At 34.9% G+C, this 23,803-nt stretch overlaps 1 protein-coding gene across 2 annotated transcripts in view; it reads left to right on the top strand.

Annotated features, from left to right (window-relative positions):
• HERC4 (HECT and RLD domain containing E3 ubiquitin protein ligase 4) overlaps positions 1-23,803 on the top strand; it is a 117,569-nt gene that overhangs the window by 58,408 nt on the left and 35,358 nt on the right. For both annotated transcript variants that reach the window (XM_008567088.1, XM_008567087.1), the window contains exons 7-13: positions 7,112-7,272; positions 14,433-14,509; positions 14,795-14,919; positions 15,778-15,837; positions 15,963-16,074; positions 16,613-16,802; positions 18,189-18,361. In XM_008567088.1, coding sequence (XP_008565310.1) covers positions 7,112-7,272; positions 14,433-14,509; positions 14,795-14,919; positions 15,778-15,837; positions 15,963-16,074; positions 16,613-16,802; positions 18,189-18,361 — 898 coding nt within the window. The remainder of the gene's footprint in view (positions 1-7,111; positions 7,273-14,432; positions 14,510-14,794; positions 14,920-15,777; positions 15,838-15,962; positions 16,075-16,612; positions 16,803-18,188; positions 18,362-23,803) is intronic.

Here is a 23,803-nt window from a genome sequence, read left to right as displayed (position 1 = left end):
GTGCGGGGGCAACACTGAGGGTTGTGATCCGTTGCCGGACACGGAAAAAGACAAAAAAGACAAAAAAGACAAAAAAAAAAAGTACTAACAGTGTTTTTGTGGAATCTTTAGGATGGTCTACAAACATGGTCATATCTGCATACAGAGATCATTTTACTACTATTTTTCCAATTTGGATGCCTTTTATTTTTTATTCTTATCAAATTACTCCAGCTAGAACCTCCTTGAATGTAACAGAAATGGTGAAAGTGGGCATCCTTACTTTGTTCCTGATCTTAGAGGAAAAGATTTTAATTTTAGTCTTTGAATATTGACTGTGATATTCATTGTTGGTTTTTCATATGTGGTTTTCATTATTTTGAGGTAGTTTCTTTCTATTTCTAGTTTGTGAAGTGTTTTTTATTATGAAAGGGTACTTAATTTTGTCAAATGTGCTTTTTCTTTTTTTGCATCAATTCAGATGACGATTTGTGGTTTTTATTTTCCTTCATTCTGTTAATGTAGTATATTACATTGATCAAATTTTGTATGTTGAACCATCCTTGCATTTCAGGATTACAATAGTCCCCCCTTATTTGCAGTTTTGGTTACCCACAGTCCAAAAATAGGTGAGTACAGTATGATAAGATATTCTAAGAGAGACCATCTTCATATAGCTTTTATTACAATATATTACAAACATTCTATTTTATTAGTAATAATTGTTGTTAATTTCTTACTGTGCCTAATTTATAAATTAAACTTTATCATAGTTATATATGTATAGGAAAAAACAGTTTATATATAGGGTTCAGTACTATCCCTGGTTTCAGACATTCACTGGGGGGTCTTGGAATATATCCCCTGTGGATAAGGGAGGGGACTTCTGTAAATTCCACTTGGTCTTGGTGAGTAATCAGTCTTTTTAATATGCTGCTGAATTTGGTTTGCCAATGTTTTATTGAGGATTTTTACATTAGGGTTCATAAGAAATATTGATCTGTAGTTTTCTTGTAGTGTATTTGTCTGGCTTTGATGTCAGGGTAATGCTGGCCTCATAGGATGAGTTAGGAAATGTTCGCTTTTCAGTTGTTTGGAGAGTGTGAGAAGGATTGACTGACACCGGTGAGGGATAGGTAGCTGCTACTCTGCTAAGAACTGAAATTGAAATTAACCACAATTTACCATCCAACTCTTCTTCTGGAAGCTGTAAGCCTTTGAATCGACTCTGAATTCCAAAATGCTTATATCAGATTCTGCCAGTGCAGTTGTTGTCCTGTGGGGGGACAGATTCTTGGTGCTTCCTACTCCACTATTTTCTCATTATCCTCCTGTCTAGCTCTGTTTTTGAAAATCCTTCAGCCTTCTTCTTTATAGTACTACAGTTGCCATAAATTGACATACATATATGGGTCTGTTTCTGTGGTCTCTATCTTATTCCTTTAATCTTTATGTCTATTCCTGTGTCACTTCCACAGTACATAATTTCTATGACACTATAATAAGTTATGCTATTAGGGATAACTTGAGTCCTTGTTATCCTTCCTGTTCTTCAAGAATGTTTTGGCCTTTTACTTTCATAGAAATTTTCACATTAGCATGTCAGTTTTTCTCCCCAAAAATATCATGGGATTTTGATTGTAGTGCATTGAATGTCCAGGGTAATTTGGGAGAATTGTTATCTTTATAATACTGATTTTTCTAATCAACTTCCAAACCTCTTGAATGTCTTAGAATAAAGTGTTTTAAATTTTTCATCATAGAGCTCTTGTACATCTTTTGGTAGTTTTATTCTTTTTAATATTATTATTTTTAGAATTCTGCTTTCTAAGGCATTGTTTGCATGTAGAAATAGTTGAGGTTTGTGTACCGATTTTAAATACAGCCACCTTGCTAAACTCTTATTAGTAACTTATTCATGTACACAATCATATCATCTGTGAATCAATGCAATTTTGTTTCTTTATTTCTATTATTTATGCTTAATATATTTATATAATTGTCTTTGTAACTTGCTGGCTGGGACACCAGTATAGTGTTCACTGTAAGTGCTGATGTTCAAGACTTGTCCCATTCTCTTTCTGTGGAAAAACTTCCAGTATTTCACAATTAAGTGTGTTTGCTGTAAGATTTTTATAGATAAGCTTTATCAGATTAAGGAGTTCCCCTTTTATTCGTAGTGTCCCCCCCCAAATTTTATTAATTTGTTTTAATTGACACATTGTAATTGTACATATTTATTGAATACAGCTTGATGTTTTGATACATATATGTTGTGTAATTTTCAAGTCAGGGTAGTTAATGCATCCTTTACCTCATGCATTTATCATTTCTTTGTGGCAGAAACATTCAAAAGCCTCTCCTCTAGCTATTATGTAATATATAAAACTTAACTGTTAACCATAGTCACCTTACTTTGCAATAGAACACGAGAACTTATTTCTCCTATCTAATTGTAACCCATTGGCCAACCTCTCCGTGTTTGTCCTTACCTCCTCTTCTCCCCAGACTCTGGTGACTACTGTTCTACCCTCTGCCTCTGTAGTATCAGCTTTTTTTTTTTTTAAGATTCCATATATGAGTGAGATCATGTATATTTGTCTTCCTGTGTCTTGCTTCACTTAACCCAATGTCCTCCAGGTCCGTCCATGTTGCTGCAGTTATTCTTAGATTTTATAGTTCTGGGTTTAGTTTATGAATATTTTGTTGAATATTATTTATATTTATGTTTATAAGTTAGTTTGATCTGTAATTTTCTCTTATTATTTTTTCTGACATTTTGTTATCAGGGTTACTCTGATAAAATCAGTTGAGGAATGTACCCTTGCTTTCTATTGTTTTTTTTTGAAATAGAACACCATGAAAGTTGGTAGAACTTGTCATTAAAGCCATCTGGGCCTGGCATTTTCTTTCCTTGGGATTTTAAAAACATTCCTCAATTTCTTTAATGGCTAAAAGGTAGCTATTATGATTTCTTCTTGAGTCTCTTATTTGGAAGATAAATTATTTTGAGAATTTTTCCATTTTGCCTAAACTTTAACTTATTGACAGAAGATTTATGTTTGTATTGGTCTGTTGCTGTGCATAAATAATACGTCAGTGACATATAATAATAAATGTTTATTTCTTACTCTGTGGTTCTAGTGAAGCAGATCTTTCTCAGGTCTTGGGTTAGCTGGAGTGGCTCTTATTTACACTGCAGGTTGACTGGGGCAGTTCTGTTTCAAGCTGCCTGTTCACTGGGTGGCTTTATCACACGTCTCATTTTTGGGCCCAGTCCAAAGGAGGAGTGGGCTGCCTGTGGGTATTTTATTCTCCTGGTAGTGGCAAATGCACAAGAAGTCAAACTCAACTGCACATGTGCATTTCAAGCTTCTGCTTGAACTACTTTCCCTGAAATTCTATTGACCAAAAGCAAATTGCATGGCTAAACCTAAAGTTAAGTTATGGGGAATATATGCTATTCAGCCATCATCAGGCCATGACAAGAATGTGCATGCTTAATACCACAGAGTAGTAAATTTAGATCATTTTTTTCAGGTGAAATATTTTATCAGTCCCTTGTGAAATATCACACATTGTTTAACGGTATTCTGTTCTGAAATTCATAACAGCTAACATTTGCATAACTTAAATAGATCTTCTTAACTTTGTAAACCCAGTTCTTTCCAACGATTTTATTCATGAATAATTATTCATGAAACTGTTGGATTAGGGGAGAAATTTCAGTTATATATGGACTGAGATCTAAGGACTTGCACTACAGAGGGAACGTAGGTATCTGATACCTTGAACAGTTTGACTTCCAAGTGGTCAGTACTATATGAAATATGTACTATTTCCTTATTGAATAATTGTCAGAAATCTCCTGAGGGAAGTAGTCAAGGAGTACCAGAAAGGTGAGTCCATCAAGGAAATGATCCCCCCCCCCCCCAAAAAAAAAGGTTCACAATCTAGTAATATAGTGCTTTTGAACTATTATATCACATCTAGGGCTTATGATAGTTTTATGTTCCTTCAGTGGCTCTGAACAAGATTTTTAAAAATATGTATTGTTGACTAGGTTCACCTCTAGGTGATTCCAATATGCAGCCAGGGTTAAGGACCACAGCTTTAGTAGACCAGTTTGAGGAGGAGTTTAAAAAACTATTATTGCAGTAATATTCAAACTATTAATGTTTCTTTGAGATGTCGCAATGGCTCTTTCCAGAGGGAGGCAGAATGGGCAGTGTTAAACCCTTGTTCAACTAGAGCAGTTTGTCTATTTTATGTGCAAGGATTTCATTTAACATTTCTTTTGTTAAAAGGGTATACTTGCTTAAAAAAATTTTGCTTGACATTGGCTTATCTGGCTCTGAGGTAAATGGTTGGTAGACTCTACTTTGTTTTCTAGTAATATGGCAGAGTAGCTAACTTGAAAACCCTTTTGAGTGAAAACACCTTTTAAATAGCATAGGTGAGTTTGCCAGGAAGTAAAGGAAATTCCCCCTAGTAAAAACAAATCTGAAAACCAAAGCTATTAGTTTGAATTGACTGTGGAGCCATCCTGAAAGAATTTGCCAGTCTAGGTAATTAGCTTATATTGCTAAAAAACAAAAAAAAACACAAAACCCTCCAAAATTTAGTGGCTTAAAACAATTATTTAGGGACCGGCCCGGTGGCGAACTCGGTAGAGTGCGGCGCTCCCGCCGAGGGTTCAGATCCCATATAGAGACCGGTCCGCTCAAGAGTGCGGCGCTCCCGCCGAGGGTTCAGATCCCATATAGAGACCGGTCCGCTCAAGAGTGCGGCGCTCCCGCCGAGGGTTCAGATCCCATATAGAGACCGGTCCGCTCAAGAGTGCGGCGCTCCCGCCGAGGGTTCAGATCCCATATAGAGACCGGTCCGCTCACTGGTTGAGCGTGGTGCGGGCGCGACACCGAGGGTTGTGATCCTGTTGCTGGTCGCGGTGCGGGCGCGACACTGAGGGTTGTGATCCCTTTACCGGTCACAAAAAAAGACAAAAAGGAAAAAAAAAACCAATTATTTTAGCTAATAATGATCATGTAGTTCAGTAGTTTTGGCTGGATTTAGCTGGGCTGTTTTTAGCTGGACTCAGATGATCAGCTGATGATCTCGCTAGGGGCTGGGAGTCAGGATGACCTCAGCTGGGATAGCTTGTGTCTGTTCCAGATTGTATCTCATTCTTCAGCTGTTAATCTTGGATTATTTTCATGATGATAGAGCAAGATTCCTGAAGATAAGAGAGGGAAAGAGTGTAAAGCCATTTGTGAGGCATACACTCAGAACTGAAATACTGTCGCTTCTGTTGCATTCTGTTGGCCAAAACAAGCTATAGATCAAGAACCCAGATTTAAGACAAGGAGAAAGAGATTTTCTGTCTTGGTGAGAATAGCTACAAAAGTCATATTATATAGTATATAGGTATAGGGAGAGGAGTAGTTTCAACCATTTTTATAAACAATGTACCACAGATGGCAAAGAGGTTTGGGTAGATGAGAACTAAGACCTGACAGAATCAGGAGTGAGACCTGAGATGCTGCCATCTCCCAATTAAACCATCTCATGGAAAGTAAACACAATGAAATATCCCACCCCCCACCCCCAGCATAAGGAGACTTTTCTGTCCTTTGCCTGGTTTCTAGTTTGGAACTCCCCTGAGAATTTATAACCACAGGGCTGCCCTAAGATGGGTTTGGGGATTGAGTTTATACTTGAGAACCTTATAGTCCAAGAAATTAGTACAAAATAGTCCTAGGTTGGTGTGTATATATTATAATTCACAATATGTGAAGAGTTTTTAATGAAATAACAGTCTGGCAGATTGAGGGTAAAAAACTAGAAATGGAATAGACAGTTATTAAAATTTAAAATTTAGTGGATAAGTAAAACAGCAGGTTGAACATATTACTAAAAAGAAAAGTAGTGATTTGAAAGATAGATCCAGGGAAATTGCATCTCATAAGGACATGGTGATAAAAGAGAGATTAAGAGACTTGTAGGATGTATTGGAAAGATCTTAGAACATTTGTCTTAATTCTATTCTAGAAGAAGAGTAATGATGGGTGAGAGACTATTTGCAGAAATAATGCTTGAGAATTTTCCAGATTTGATTAAAGACGTAAAATCTGAGCCTGAGGAATACATGGCCTAAAGTGGATAATCACATTTAACCCATTCCTAAACATAATAAAACATCAGAGAGAGTGGAGATAAATCTCCTGAGAGTTGATTGGTGGGTTGTCTTCAGCTTCAGTTCGTTTTCACTATATAGTTGTCCTTCAGTATCCTTACCTTCCACCCCCTGTGGATACCAAAATCCAAGGATGCCCAAGTATTTTATATAAAATGGCATAGTATTTGCATGTAAACTACACACTTTATATCCCATGTACTTTATGTCCCATATACTTTAAATCATCTCTAGATTATTTATAATACCTAATGCATAGTATATGCTGTGTAAAGAGTTGCATTGTTTGTTTTATCTGTATTATTTTTGTTGTGATTTTTTCTTTTTTAATATTTTCAATCTGCGGTTGGTTGAATCCATGGATGTGGAGCCCACAGATACAGAGGGCTGACTGTAGTACCTCCAGATGAGTCTGGGTACATTCACATAGAATTAGTTCCCCAGAAGAAAGAAAATATAATTTCTATCATGTATTGGTATACATACCAATTTTCTGATTGGAATTGGATTACTTGCCCAGTCCTTAGCCTAAAACTTTTGGGTAGTGACCAAATGGTGGGTTTTCATAGACCATAGTTCTAAGTTAGAACCTGACAGATAAGGAAGGGGAGGGGGAGCTTCCTTGGACTACATAGTTAGACACTACTCTGGTGCTGAATCAACTATATATAAGGATTTCAGTATAGATCTGGGCCTTTTTTAATTTGGACATTTGTGAAAATTTTCTAGATAATGCTTATGTAGTCTGTCTGTGTGATACAGAAATCATTTGGTATAGATTAAGGCTGTTAATGAATATTTTGTACAGAAGTTTTAGAACCACAATGGTTTTATTAAAAAAGAGAGAAATTATATCAGTTAATATTTTCTATGCTTTTCTCAATGTAAATTGTATGGAAGGTAACATTAAGTCTGAAGTTTTTTATCATTTTACTCTAGGCAGCACACTTCTGCTTTTGTTCCTTCATCAGGACGAATTTACTCTTTTGGGCTTGGTGGTAACGGGCAGCTCGGAACTGGTTCAACAAGCAACAGGAAAAGTCCTTTCACTGTAAAAGGAAATTGGTTCCCTTACAGTGGGCAATGTCCACCAGATATTGGTAAGTTCTATTATATAAAAGCTTTGCTGTATATATTAAAGTTCTTGTTAGAATGTTGCTCTTAAATGATGAAGCTTTCTGTATTTGAAAGAATTCCAAGGTACATTAAGTGAAAATAGCAAGATACAGAACTGTGTAAGTGGTTGCTTAGTTTGTTTGTATTTACTTATATATACATAAGGAAATTCTGGATAAATAAAGTAATAGAAGTGTTTTCAGAGAGTAGGTTGTGTGGGAATGAGGTGGTAGCTAGATACTAATGGGAGGGAGTTTTTTTGTTTTTAATTGTGGTAAAATACACATAACATAACATTTACAAACTTCACCAGTTTTCAGTTTTTAAGTGTACAGTTCAGTAGTGTTAAGTATATTCACATTGTTGTATAACCCATCTCCAGAACTCTTTTCATCTTGCAAAAACTAAAACTCTATACCCATTAAACAGTTCACCATTCCCTCTTCCCCCCTCCCCTGGCAACAACCATTCTACTTTCTGTCTCTATGAATTTGACTTGACCCTAGGTACCTCATGTAAGTGTAATCATATAGTATTTGTTTTTTTGTAGTTGGCTTATTTCACTTAGCATAATGTCCTCAAAGTTCATCTATGTTGTAACATGTGTCAGAATTTCCTTCTTTTATAAGCTGTGTAATATTCCATTATATGTATATACTACATTATGTTTATTCATCCATGGATGGACAGTTGGGTTGCTTCCACTTTTTGGCTATTGTAAATGATGCTGCTGTGATTGTGGATGTACAAGTATATCTCCTCAAGATCCTGCTGTCAATTTGGGGTTGTATATACAAGAGTTTTTTTTTTTTTTTTTTTTTTTTTTTTTTTTTTTCCATGTCCGGCAACGGATCGCAACCCTCAGTGTTGCCCCCGTACCGGACCGGGGACTGGCAACGGGATCGCAAGCCTCGGTGTTGCTCCCGCGCCTCGCTCAGCCAGTGAGCGGGAGCCGGTCTGTATGTGGGATCCGAACCCTCGGGCGGGAGCGCCGCTGCGCTTCCCAAGCGGCGCACTATCCAGTGTGCCACCGGGCCGGCCCCTATACAAGAGTTTTAAATTGTATTATTTTCTATTTTTAAAAAAATTTAAATTATAGGAATCTATTACCTATTCAAAATTTAAACTTTTTAAAATTTGCTTTTTATATCCTTGCCACTGTAGCCAAACCTGTATTACTTATTTTTATTTTCTATTATTCTTGTAATAGATCTGGTTATTTTTTTGTTGACATTAGTTTACTACTTAAAGAGTTTGAAATATTCAGATGCTGTTTTCTCATTTGTTGACATGTTGCAACCAACATGTACAGTACTTCCTTTTTATACTTCCTTTACCATCCTAAATTATTCCTCAGAATTGTTTTCTCATTTATTTTGTCTATTGGTGGAAACCACAATCCTGGGTTTTCTATAAAATAATGTAAAACTGAGTCGTGTGTGTTGTAGATTTTATCTATTCACAGTGATGAGCATGAGCATATTAATGACAGTTGACATTTGAAAACATCCATAACTTTTTATCATGAATAACCTTGAAGTTTTTTTTTTTTTGTAATTAAAAGGCTATTTCAGCTATGCTGATATTTAGCAGAAGTCGGCATATGATCTTACAGTTTTTTCTTGTTTTTATTTGATTTTGTGCCTTTGTGTTTAGAATATAGCTTCATTTTCTATCAGTTATTCCTAGGTTCAGAACATGCATTTATTTTAGCAGTACTGTTGTTTTCCTTGTGTCCTTAGCAGCATGTTGGTGTTTAATCATGTAAGCTTATTCCACAGAAGGCATTGTCAATAATCTAACAAAGAGAGTTTGTAACTCTAGGAAAGAGTATGATGCTGTAAGAAATTATGTATTTCTATTTGTAAAGTTTAGTTACTTAAGGATGTATTTTGTCACCTTTGGAACTGCAGACCTTGAGATTATTTGCATTAAAATTGGAACAGAGATGGAATTTTAAGATCAGCCGTTTTAGCTATAATTTAGTTTCATCGAAAAATTGTTTTGTTTTTTTTTTCCTTTTTGTCTTTTTTCGTGTCCGGCAATGGATCTCAACCCTCAGTGTCGCGCCCGTACCGGACCGGACCGGCAATGGGATCGCAACCCTCGGTGCTGCGCCCGCACCTCGCTCAGCCAGTGAGCAGGAACCGGTCTGTATGTGGGATCCGAACCCTCGGCGGGAGCGCCGCTGCGCTCCCAAGTGGCGCACTGTAGCAGTGCGCCACCGGGCCGGCCCGAAAAATTGTTAATGTAAAAAAAAATTGTTGATGTATAGTAGCCAAGAGGTGGAAACAAACCAAGTGTTCAGCAGATGAATGGATGACAATATATGATATATACATTTCATGGTATATTATTCGGCCATGAAAAGTAATGAAATTCTCATACAGGCTTCATTGATGAACCTTGAAAACATTATGCTAAGTAAAAGAAGACAAAAAAATGTAACTATTGTATGATCATCCACTTACACGAAATACCTAGACCAGTCAAATTCAAGAGACAGAAAGTAGAATGGTGGTTACCAGTGGCTGGGGTGAGGAAGGAATGGAGAGTTATTGTTTAATGGGTTTCTGTTTGGGAGGTTGGAAAAATTCTGAAAATGATTAGTGGTGATGGTTGCACAACATTGTGAATGTACTTAATGTCACTGAATTATGAACTTAAAAATGGTTTAAATGGTAAATTTTAGGTTATATTTTACCACATTAAAAAAGTATATAAAATTGTTAATAATCATTTTGCACTATACTAGAGCTGTGTAAGATAAAAACTAGTGAAGTGTGAATCTAATTTACTGTTTCCAGCTCATCCAGAGGTCAAGCCTATGACTTGCATCATACGTCACATTGTTAGCATAAACTTTCTGGTGTGGTCAAGGCCATGCGTAAACAAAGACATTCTTTTTCCTTTTTGTCTTTTTTCGTGACCGGTAACAGGATTGCAACCCTCAGTGTTGTGCCCGCACCATGCTCAACCAGTGAGCGGACCGGTCTCTATATGGGATCCGAACCCTCGGCGGGAGCTCCGCCGCGCTCCCAAGCGCCGCACTCCACCGAGTGCGCCACAGGGCCGGCCCAACAAAGACATTCTTAACAGGCAGAATATTCCAGTGTCTTAGAGATAATCTCTCTAGGCAGGGGGTACACCTTTCTTTAGAAAGTGTAAACTTTAAACAGCTGTATTAGTTTGCTATGGCTGCTGTAACAAACTCCTTCAAACTGGGTGGCTTGAACAACACACATTTATTGTCTCAGAGTTCTGGAGTCTCTAAGTCAGAAATTAGAGTTGCTGTCTTCTACAGGCTGTGAGAGAAAATCTGTTATGTGTGTGTCTCCTAGCTCCTGGTAATTTCTTGGTAGTCTTTGGTGTTCTTGGCTTGTAGATCTCTGCCTTCATCTTCACATGGCATCCTCTGTATACGTGTCTGCATCCAAATTTCCCCCTTTTATAAGGGATGCCCTGTTGGGTTAGGTGCCCACCCTACTCCATCATGATCTCATCTTGACTAATTTTATCTGCAGTGACCTTACTTCCAGATAAGGTAGCATTCTGAGGTACTGGGGATTAGGGTTTCAGTATGTGAAGTTTTAGAAAACATGATTCAGGGCCGGCCCGGTGGCGCACTCGGTAGAGTGCGGCGCTCCTGCTGAGGGTTCGGATCCCATATAGAGACCGGTCCGCTCACTGGTTGAGCGTGGTGCGGGTGCGACACTGAGGGTTGCGATCCCGTTACCGGTCACGAAAAAAGACAAAAAGGAAGAAAAAAAAAGAAAACACAATTCAACTCATAACAATAATCCAGACCTGCTGAACTAGACTTTTACAGGTCAAAGGGCATTATATGTATTGCCTCCATAAGTACAGGCAACCTTTGTTTCTTAAAATGACCTATCATAACTGATTAGATTATCAGCATTCTCAAATATGATGCTTCAGATAAGTCTTTGGTTGTAAAATTGATTTGTTCAATTATATCCTAGTAATGAAGGGGACAGATTCTTATTGAATTTATGCAGAAAACTATATTGCTACCAAAAGAATTGAATTCTGGGGGTAATTGAGAATCAGACATCAGTTTTAAATGTTTCATTTTAGTTTACCAAAGCAGAGCTTACAATGTTGTTGTAGATTAGATAACTTTAGAAAGGAGAAATTACTCCTTTAATATATCCAGGAAACAGAATATTAAAACAAAAGTAAACATTATTCCAAACAGATAACAACAATACATTTTTCATCAGTTCATTCATTCCTATGTAATGAATTCTTATTCTGCTGAATCTTGGATCAGCAGTTTCATCTGCTTCTCAAATAACAAAAAAAGAGTATGAGAGATTCTAATCCAGTCAGTTACTTTCTGAAAGTTATCTAAGGTACATCTCTTCAGAAGCCTATTCCCAAGTATCTATCCTTTGATGTATAAGTGGTTTCGAGTGCCTGTTGTAATCCTTTTCCTGGGACTCTGAGACTTTTTTTCTTTGTTGAAAACAGAAACTCTGTCCTGTAGCTTGTAGGAGATCCTCAGGCAAGAATCAGAGTAAAACAAAAACTGAGCATCTTTTCTTATTTGACAGCTCTTCCTGTGCATCTTATAATAGTAACACATCAAACAAACATAACTGTTTCTAGCATCTTTTTTATATGTTGAAAGAACAAAGCTTTGTGTTTTTCCAGGACCTCTCTGAGAAAACTCAAAGATATTGTTAGATATGAAATATATCTTGGAATTTATTTATTTTTTTCTGTAGTGAGGATCCAATTTTAGGAAGTGTGTTAGTTTTCTAGAACAAAATACCATAGATTGAGAGGATTAAACAAATTTATTTGCTCATAGTTCTGGAGGCTAGAAGTTCAAGATCAAGGTGTTCCAGGTTTGGTTTCTTCAAAGGCCTCTCTCCTTGGCTTACAAATGGCCACCTTCTTACTGTGGCCTTTCATAGCTTTTTCTCTGTGTGTGTGCACCCCTGGTATCGTTTTTCTCCTCTTAGAAGGGCACCAGTCATATTGTATTAGGGCCCCACCTTAATGGCCTCAGTTTAAGTTAGTCACCTTTTTAAAGACTTTCTTTCCAAATACAATCACATTCTGAGATTCTGGATGTCAGGGCTTCAAACATATCAATTTGGGGGGTGGGGGTAGGACATAATTTAGCCCATTACAGGAAGGCAAAAATCAAAAAAGCGTGAGAGGAAATTTGGATACTTTGTTAAGATATAATTATTGACAAACAATACTTAGTTACCTATTTTACTGAAGTAACAATAAAATATTTCAAAATGCATGTAGATGTAATATGATTGAAAAGAACTTAGCTCTTTCATAAGTGAGGAACCTTTGTCCTTTTTTCCTCTTAAATAATGAAAGACAGTAAAGTCAACATAAAGCGTAGAAAATTAATTTAGCAAGATGCAGCATATTTGCTATCTAGCAGGTTATGCAAAAAGTAAGGAATAACATTTCATGTTATAGGCATTTATCAGTAAACCAAGGGGGCAGGACCTTCAAAATTGAGTTAACTGTGCTCAGGTTTTAACACATTTTATAGATTCTTTCAGAGTCAGGCATAAACTGAGGTAAATAAAATTCACTTACTAAGTTGTATCTTTAATTGTGCTCTTTCATTTTCTGGAACAAACTGATATTTTGCTTGATAGTGGTTTTTGTCTCAGAGAATTCATGAGATCAAAATAATTTCCATATTAATACTAAGATGTTTTCTATGTTTACATGTAGTACATCCATTATTGCTCTTCTTTAAATCAGTATTTTTTAATTTCTTAATTTTAAGTTATGATATGGTAAGTATTAAGGCTTTAACCCATATAAGCAAGAGCACTTTGGGGTCTTGAATAAGTCCTAAGAGTGTAAAGGGATTCAGAGACCATGAGAACTACTCTTTGTCCTTCTAAAACAAAAGCACACATACACAGTTGTAACTTTGTCAGTATATTATCCTAACTAGTAGAAGTACAATTTACAGAATTGTAAATAGCTCAAAGACAATGAAAGGTGGAGATGATCCTAGACTGTGCCCTAATTAAGACCCAGTAATTTGGTGGTGGTTGTGGGGAGGGGGTTTAATTTTAAAGTGTACAATTTTCCCTGACAATGTATTTTGTAATGAAGATTAAGGAGGTAGTGAATTAGCCCTCTTAGATATGACATCTTATAACTGTAACAGTTAAATTGGATTATTAGTATACACACAGACATTTGGATCATTAGAACTTAACAGAAAGCCCAGGAAAAAAATCCTTGTACAGGCATTCTATATAGGTTTCATTTCAAGTTTAAACTCCAATTGATTGGTGATGGCTGCTTGGAGATCAAGTGTTTAGAGGGAGTTTTAGAACACTTTTGGGGTGGAGTGCCAAAATTGTTTAGAGTGTGTTATAGGTGGGAGAGGTAGTGCCTTTTTATAAATATTAAAACAAGGCATCATTAATCTATGAAGAGGGGGAAGAATTAATCAGCTCCATGAAAACCGAGGGACAAAAAGGTCAGTTTAGATTATAACCTTACAGTATACACTAAAATAAATCATAGATGGATTAAAGGGTAAAAAATTCTTAAGAAAATAATTTTATGATTTGAGGGTGGGAAAAGTCTTTCTCAGGATAAATGCATGAAAGTCATTATAAAGAATTCAGTAAATACATTTGATGAAATCCAAAAGTAAGTGTTCTGCTTATACCAAAATTAAGCAAACAATTATTTGGAAAAAAATATTTGTGGCAATTACAACCTAAATTTTATATCCTGAATATCCGAAGTGCTCATACATACTGATGAGAAAAACAGTAAGACACCAAATAGATAAACATTAAAATACTGAATAGATAAAGGAAATTAATAGAAATTCCCAAGAGAAGAAATTGATGTTACTAAGAAACATGCAAAAGTCATTACCCTCTTTAGTATCCAAGAAATGCAAATTCAAAAAGCAAGAGGATAGTAAATAAATGCAAAAGATCAAGCATTAATGTTCCCTTTCCTGTTACAGAGTAACTGTGTAGTAGATAAGGGAAACTAATGGTCCAACCACAGATGATTAAGAGAAAATCCAATAGCATATTTGATGCCTTGAAAAATGCGATATAAATCTTTGATTTAAATTTTTTACATTTTATTTTTGTTACAGATTCTGAAGAATATTTCTGTGTAAAAAGAATTTTCTCAGGTGGAGATCAAAGCTTTTCACATTACTATAATCCCCAGGTAATAATATAGTCATGTAAATAATTATTTAGCTCAAATAATTTTAAGGAATTTTTAAAAACCATATTAACATGTTCTTTGTGTGTTGCAAAGTAATTGCCTTACTTTTTTCTCTCAACTCTATAAAATAAATTTTTTTCTGATCTGTTTTATAACTTTTTGTTTCAGGTGTTTAGTAGAGATTTACTTCTTTCTAAAAAAGCAGATACATTGTGAGGGGTTCTTGGTTTTGAGTTATATATAGTATCTGTTCCCTCTGACTAATCTCCTTATTTTAAAATTTAGAACTGTGGGCCACCAGATGACTTTAGGTGTCCTGATCCTTCAAAGCAGATCTGGACAGTGAATGAAGCTCTAATTCAAAAATGGCTGAGCTACCCCTCTGGAAGGTTTCCTGTGGAGATAGCCAAGTAAGGAAAACAACCTCTCAACCCTGTGGTAGAGTGACCTTTACTTGGAAGTTTCCATTTAAATATATATTTCATTGAATATCACTCACCGAATGGTTTATATATAAAAATTTAGCTATCTAGACTTTCCATAATAATGGATATTTTAAAAGATCTCATTTAAATTTGTTTAAGTTGCAGTTCTTTCATACACATAAAGATATGTTAAATGGTAAACATGCAAAAGTCTTTACCCTCTTTAGGATTGGGTATAATCGATTTTAGGATTGGGTTTGAAATGTGTTCTTTCTGGCTTCATAATGGTCTCTATCTTAACTTTTATACTACCTGAAGACTTGAGTATTTCTTGAATATTTTGCTTGAAGATTAACTTGACTGTACTTAGGATTTTGTTTGTTGGTTTTTTTTTTTTTTGTTGGTAATGGTATTTGGGATAAAGGGTTGTATTTGACACACTGTTTTGTTATTCTAGATTGTTTTCCCAAACTAAATTTTAATGAAAACCCCAAAGAGTGCTTCAAAAAATAACATTTCAGATTAGGCTCACTACCATGTGGAATTAAAAAAATTAAATGTGCATGCTTATGTAAAGAAAATTTATAAAAATATCACATTTGTTTGATGAAACAGAGGATGAAAGTAATATTTGAGAAAGTATAGGGTAAACAGAAATATCTTTTTCAAGTATTGTTTAATCAGTATTCAGTAATTTATATCATTCTGATTCATTCTAATTGGGTGTTGATTAGAGGAGTGCTCTGTAGCATAGATATTCATTTTAATTTTTATTAAGAAAGGTGAACAGTTAAATTTCTTATTTTGTGATTTTTAAAATTTTATCTTTAAATTTCTTTGTAGTGAGATAGATGGAACATTTTCTTCCTCTGGTTGCCTAAATGGAAGTTTTTTAGCTGTTAGGTAAGTGGCAGTTCCTTGGTATGCTGAGATTTTCAAATTTGTTATATTAAATAATATATTAAAATAAGTGAAATAAGTTTAAAGTTATATTTTATTATTTTTCATTTTTTTTCTTTTTCTTTTAGCAATGATGATCACTATAGAACAGGCACCAGATTTTCAGGGGTTGATATGAATGCTGCTAGGCTTTTATTCCACAAACTTATACAACCTGATCATCCTCAGATATCTCAACAGGTTTGTTTATAAAATATTTTATGTTTACATTATTTAGCTGTTGAATTTTTTGTTCCGTGTTTTTATGTTTTTTAAAAATATGTTTATAGCCTAATTTGCAGTTGATAGACTCTTCATTATGTACTTTGTATATTTATATTAAATACACTAATGTAAGAATTAAAATAAGATTTTATTATAAAGCACTTGTAACTTAGTTGTCAAAGATCTGTAAATATTTCCAGATGTTTGTAGCAGACCCTGAATTACTTAATATTACCATGTTGGTTAAGTCTGTATATAGCTATGGAGATAGAGAGTTTACATTGAGAATTGCATACAAGAATTTTTTGAATTCTCTTAGGCATTAATTTCCATTGTGCTTCAAAGTACATTCATTGTATGATGTTGTCTTTTTTTTTTTTTAATCCTTCACCATTTCATGTTTGTTGTAGTACTAGATTTTCTTTTCTTTTCTTTTTTTTGGTCCTTTTCTTTCTTCTTTTTGAAAGTGCATTCATTTTAAATGAATTAGGTTTTACTTTTTGTCAAAATATAGGTGGCAGCTAGTTTGGAAAAGAATCTTATTCCTAAACTGACTAGCTCCTTACCTGATGTTGAAGCATTGAGGTTTTATCTTACTCTACCAGAATGTCCCCTGATGAGTGATTCGAACAATTTCACAACAATAGCAATTCCCTTTGGTACAGCTCTTTTGAACCTAGAAAAGGCACCACTGAAAGTACTGGGTAAGAATTTGATATTTTTTCCTTTTGAAACTTTCTGTCTTTAAATGAAAATACTAAGTTCTTACTTTTTTGCTCTTTGATATTTTGTTGCCTTGTTTATTTGACGTTGTCTTAGGGAAAAATAAACTTGTACTTTCTTTTGTTGATGTTTTCTAGTTACCTGATTGTGGTTGCTGGAGTTGTTAAAGGCAAAGCATGTTAGATACAGAATTTTAATCAAAAATAACAGCAGAGACAGTTCTAGGAAAGATAAAAACTGTTTTTTATATTCCTCTTTCTCATTGCCTTCAGAATGTTCTTGCTATTAAAGAAGTAAAGGAGGAGGAACAATTAAAATTGAACAAACATGGATTTTTAATCCTCCTTGAATCCTAATATCAACCTTTTGCCTTGTGTTTCCTTCACTTGCTAATTTCCTGATGTTTGATTTTTTTCCCCCCTCTGCTTGTAGACAGATTTTACTGTTCATCTGTCTCGCTGTTCTGTATCTATCTGCTCTGGTTTTTTGGCTTAAACTTTTCTCACCTTTATTTTGCTAATTGTATGGATTTTATCTCAATCTCCTGGACTTTATAGTTACTAGCTTCATTTAACCCAGTGCTTTCCTTTCTAATAATATTTGTTAGATATATGGAGCTGAGATATATAGAAGTAATAAAATCAATACAACAATTTTAAGGCCACAGAAGCAACAAGCCAGGGGTAGAATGCAGGAATTTGAGAGAATTAGCCAGTAACAAAAGAGTAAAGCAGGTACTCACAAGAGTACTGCTTCCCTCTTTCAGAAGCTTTTGTATTCTTTCTGCCTGCGTCATATGATTATAGTATTTGTAATTAGTAACTGTAAATAGTGTATGTGGGGAAAAACAGATGTTACACTTTACATTGTTTGGCTTCTGCATGAGATTATCAGCTTCTACATTTGATTGCATTTTAAAGGTGGTGCTTCACAGTATTTTAACCTTATATTAAATTGAAAGATAAAACTTGGAAAGATCCTTAAATAATAGAGCGATTCAGTTGGAAAGTGTGTTTTGTTTAAAAATTAAAATTCTAATTTCCAGAAACACTTTTTAATAACTGGTTCTAATATTAGGTATAGTGGTGAGTTTTTAATGCAGTTTAGGAAACAAAGAATGTAAATTCAATAGACCTTTCATACTTTATTTTTGCTTTTGAGAGCTTTTAGGACAGTATTCTTTAAGTTGGTCTGGGGGAAGGAGGGGTTTATAAACAATTGAAATGTTTCATAAAATATTGTTATGGGCATCTTCCTGGGATTTTCAAAGGGTTAAGAACCACTGCTTTAAAAGAAAAGTCAGTATGATTTTGAAAATTGCGATTTTTTATATTCATTTTATTTGCATGTTCACCCTTTAATAACAGAAAACTGGTGGTCAGTACTTGAACCTCCACTATTCCTCAAGATAGTAGAACTTTTTAAGGAAGTTGTGGTACATCTTTTGAAACTCTACAAGATCGGCATTCCCCCTTCTGAAAGAAGAATTTTCAACAGTTTTCTTCATACTGCATTAAAGGTTTTAGAAATATTGCATAGGGTATGTCCAATAGTTCCTTTATTTTCCTTTTTCCCCGTTTCTACTAACAGTTGATAATGTTCATATTAACATTCATGTATTATAGATTTAGATTGGCATAAAAGATGTATATTCGTATTATGGAAATTCAGAAGTTATCTATACTTTCCTTTAAAAGAAGTAATATATCTATACTTAGGAGCTTCGGTCTTACTTGACTTTGTTAGGCATTTATAGATAACTTGTCTATAGTTGGGCAGAACAATAGCATACTAATAAATTAGAATTCTCCTTATATTTTCTTGTGAAGAACAAAATTTGTTAGTTTAAATAAATAATATGTTTTTTGTTAGTTATAGGTGGTTATCATATGATAGAGACTGGGTCCTAGTTGTGATTATGAACACTTAAACTCATGTTCTTTTGCTGTTGAGTACTAAAAGTCTCAATCAGAGTAGAACATTTCATTTGAAACAAATAACTAATTTGAAATTGGAACCATATATAACTCATTCATTTGCCTATTGTTCTTTCCTGCCCTTCTTCCCAGTGTAAGAAATAGTATTCTTTACACTTATAGAAGTTCAAAGTTATATGAAGAAGTAGAGTCTCAGCTGTTTAATTAAAGATGGATTTGAGTCATTCCTGACAGTTGGTAGGTATATCTCTGTTATGCCATTTGGTATTTTTGAGTTGCTACTAAGATGAGACATGACCTAAGGGAGAAGCGTATGTTTCTAGTCTACAGAGTAACTGAAAACCCCACACAAACCTTTACTCTTTAGTTTCTTTTCTCCAACATCTTTGCATTTTCAGGCCCTTCTTGCCTAGTACACGTTTAATATCTCTTATCTGAAATGCTTGAGACCAGAGTGTTCTGGATTTGGGGTTTTTCCCAATTTTGGAATATTTATAGGGTATGTACTGGTTGAGTATCCCTAATCTGAAGATCTGAAAAGCTCCAAATGAGCACTTTTTTTGAGCATCATGTCAGTGTTGAAAATGTTTTGGATTTCGGAGCATTTCAGATTTCAGAATTTTGGATTAGGGATGCTCAACCTGTGCTAAAGTAAATAGGGGGATAAAGGAGATAGTTCTTCTGTTCTCTGTAAGAAAGAACCTTTATGGACCATTTATTATCCTTTTTATTCTTTTACTGAAGCTCCTGGGTGTTTTTCGCCACTACTTAACTTCCTGAACTCACTTTTTTTCTTTTGTATTTAGTATGTACAGGAAAACAACTCATTTCTTTTCTCTTCATTGTAGTTGAAGAAATGATAGTCATTTCTTTCCAAAAGAAACAAGTCATTCTTATGTTTGCCTTTCTCCAAAACAAGGATTTCTTGCAGTATGTCAGGGTCTGGATCTGCAGTAAACTGCTATTAAGATCCTCTGACTTCATGGGGCGGGTTTCTACCTTTCTGTATACATTTTGCCTAGGATTGCAGAGATAAATTAGATTTTTTTCTTTACTTTGGACTTCCTCCTACTACTTTGATGAACGATTTCTTTTCAGCTATACCCTTTTCCCAAATAATTATTCACTCTCTCAGCCTTCATTATCTGCTTATTTTTATTCCCCCTTTAAAAGTACTTTTATCCTTAGCTATGTCTTTTACCTCAAGAAAAAGGGATGAGAAGAAACTGAACATTTTGTCTTTCATAATTACAGGCAGAACTTGAGCAAATAAGTTATCTGCGTAGCTCAAAAACCTCAAATTTCTTTCTTTCTTTCTTTTTTTTTTTTTTGTCTTTTTTCGTGTCCGGCAACGGATCGCAACCCTCAGTGTTGCACCCGCACCTCGCTCAGCCAGTGAGCGGGAACCGGTCTGTATTTGGGATCCGAACCCTCGGCGGGAGCGCCGCCACGCTCCCAAGCGGTGCACTGTAGCAGTGCGCCACCGGGCCGGCCCCTCAAATTTCTATTGAGGAAGAACTCTGTAGAGTCACATCTCCAGAGACCTTTTTATGGAGCCATGCTGGATACTAGGATTAAAACTTCTTCTTAGTTGAAGAGGAAGGGAAAATAATCTGACATTTATTGCTTGCTAACAGCAGCCAGAATTAGAACCTCCCTTCTATGTAATTCGTATGAGCACTTTACATATATTACTCGTTTAACATTTTTAACCTTGTATAGTTGATATGTTGCCCCTTTTTATTGAGTGGAAAAATGAATCTCAACATCAAAGGTCATAAACCAGTAAGTAGCAGAGTTGAAATACGAATCCAATTCTACATCCAAAATCCCTGCTGTTTCTAATGTTCTTCTGTATTAGCAGATATAGTAACATAATATGTTTAGAAGGGTTTTGCTTTTATTTTATGCCCCTAGATCTAGAAGTTCATACTCTATATTGCAGATAGTATTGTATTATGTTATGGGCCCTAGATTATGAATCAAAGCACCGTGTTTCTAACCCATCTGTACTTCTTCCTATCAGTTGGGTTCTTAACAAGTCTTTCTCTTTATCACATATGCAAATGAAGAATTTTCTATAAGATTATTTTATAATATCAGTCCCGTAGTTTCCCAGGATTGATGTGTTGTTTAAATTATAAAATATATGTATGTTGTTATACATTCATAAGACATTGATTTTGTTATCACCACCACTACCATTTGTTTAGAAAACCACGACTTTTGACTGGATTTATTGGGTTATGAGGAAACTAGATTCTTGTGTGAAGTTGTTATGTACTCAAAAGCAGGATGATACTGGTGTGAATTTCTTAAGCATCTCTTTCTGGGAGTCTTTAAGACAGTCAGTTATCTTTCTTCTCCCTCTTACTTTGGAGAAAACTTTGCTTCATCCTACTCTGCCATAAATAGATACCTGTGAATATTAAATATCAGGGATGATTCATTTTCATTTAGAGAAACCCAAGTTACTTATCAGAAACTTGTTTTTCAAAGACATCTTATATTTGTCAACTGTATATATTCCTTCTGTCTGCTCCATAGTTAAGAATTAGGAGAAGTTTCCTCAAGTAGTTTTCTTCTTGACCTAATTTTGGAGCAGGATTAGGAACTAGAGAACCGGACTTTATTTTCCTATTTATTTCAGGATGTATGGATGCACTTGTTCCTCCCATATGTCATGTCCTTTGGAAAGCTTTTAAATTAAAAATCATTTCCAATGCTCCAAATGGCATCATAAGAAAAATACCTTTCGTACCTGCTGTCAGGGATGGATGTATTAACAGAAAATGAGTTTACTGGCAAGTAATTGGGTTACTTAGTAGTTTCTGAGTTTTCACACAGTACATTGTAGAGACACTGGTATGCCACAAGAAAAACCTTACTTGATCTGTCTAGTTTAGCTGCTACGTATTGTGCTGATCTTCTAAATCAGTGATTTCAAACTTTTTTTGCAAGTAATTCTTAAATAAAACAAATGGATAAGACACACACAATACTCACTGTGACCACCCCTGAACTGAGGTTTTTATAGAGCAGGATACTAAACTGTAACTAAAATGTGAAATAAAAGTATTATGATTAAACTTATATAGATATTATTTTGTACATTTTAGACAATAATATTGAATATATAGGTTGTTTTGAACTTCTATCACGTGATTTCTTTTTTTATTGATTTTGCAAATATTGAGTGCCTACTATATGCTTATCATTGTGTTAGATATTAGGGATGCAATGATAAGGAAAAGATGTGATTTCTGCCCTTTTTGAGCTTATAATGCAGAGGGGTTGTATAAATACAAGTAAATGAACTATTATATAGCATGGTAAGTGCTAGATTAGGGAAAAGGTAGAGTGCTATAAGGACTCATTGGAGGGCGCATAACTCTGAAGGATGATGGAAGGCTTCTTGGAGAAAGTAAAGTCTTGTTGAATGTTACCTACCTTGCAAATTTATTTTCATGCATATTTCAAAACTCTCTTGATATTGTGTATAAATTTGTATGCATGTCTTTTGGATGAATCTTCTCTTCAGTGTCTAAATTCTCTATTTTAAGAGCAATGCTAACAGGTTTTCTCTTTCGTTATCAAGTCATTGTGGTTGAATTAACTATTAGCCATAACATTCCCTGAAGTCTGAGTTTGAAAATTTTCTGTTTTTGAACCAAACCCGATTTCCGAATTGTTCATTTTTATTCTAACATATTAGCATTTCTTTAAAAAAACTTGTATATCGTATCTGCAAGATATACAAACTGCAAACCCTGGTTGCTTTTGGGTAAAGAAACTACAATTTGCTTTTTAAATTTTTAAATGTTCAAGATAAAAAAAAAATATATTTATCAGAGGTCAGTGAGATGTGAGTCATTTTCTACAAGAGTCACTAAATTTTAGAGTCCAGTGTGATTAAAAGTTAGTGTTTATATTTATAAACTTAAATATTGGAGGGGGGGAAATCATTATGTTTTTTCTGTAATTATTGTGTATATTTTCTTTTTTGGTAGAAAGAATTTAGCTAATGATTTCAGTTGATTCTAGGACAAGGATCTGCAAACTTTTTCTGTAAAGGGCCAGATAGTAAATACTTTACTCTTTGTGGGCCATACAGTTTCTGTTGCAAATGTTCAGTTCTCAGCTCTGCTATAGACAACATATAAATGGACGAACATGGCTGCTTTGCAATAAAACTTTGTTTACAAAAGCAGTGGGTAATATTTGGCCCACAGATTATAGTTTGCTGACCTCTTCCCTGGGATGAATATTTTGACTATCATATATAAACTAGGTATCTCTGTTTTTTTTTTTTTTTTTAAAGATGACCGGTAAGGGGATCTCAACCCTTGACTTGGTGTTGTCAGCACCATGCTCTCCGCAGTGAGAAACTGGCTATTCCTATATAGAGATCTGAACCCGTGGCCTTGGTGTTATCAGAACCGCACTCTCCTGAGTGAGCCACGGGCAGGCCCCTTAAACTAGGTATCTCTGTTTTGTTAAAAGCCACTAATAGCAGTTTCACAATGGTCAATTTCTCCCAAAAGGTATCCTGGTCACAGACATAAATTAATCAAAACAGTGTGGGGGTGGAGGGGTGGGAGGGGGAAGAGCTCAAAGTGCTTTTGTTGATAAATAGAGGGATTAAAAGTGTCAACTTTGAAAATAAAAGTAGCATTATTAAATGTATGCTTCTTAAACTGGGTTATTTGTATTCTCAAGAGTAAGCCATAGGATCAAGCATTTCAAACATATTCATAAAAAGAAAAAAACGTATTTTCTAAAAACAACTATTCTAAATACACATATGTATTTATGCATATTGAACATATTTTAAGGAGTAAAGTTAGACAGTCATATCGTTAGTTAAGAATGCATATATGTTAGAGAAGTGTGTTAGATTTCTTGCTCTGTTACCTATGTGACCTTGGTCAACTTTATGAACCAATTCTAAGCCTTATTATACTCATCTGTATGATGATGCTAATAGTATCTATATCTAGGGTTGTTTAAATGAGGTGATGTGCATTAAGCCAACTTAGTGTTCC

The sequence above is a fragment of the Galeopterus variegatus genome, unplaced genomic scaffold, assembly GCF_000696425.1.
Source record: "Galeopterus variegatus unplaced genomic scaffold, G_variegatus-3.0.2 Scaffold293, whole genome shotgun sequence".
Classification (NCBI taxonomy): Eukaryota; Metazoa; Chordata; class Mammalia; order Dermoptera; family Cynocephalidae; genus Galeopterus; species Galeopterus variegatus.
This window is presented reverse-complemented; position numbering and strand designations above follow the sequence as displayed.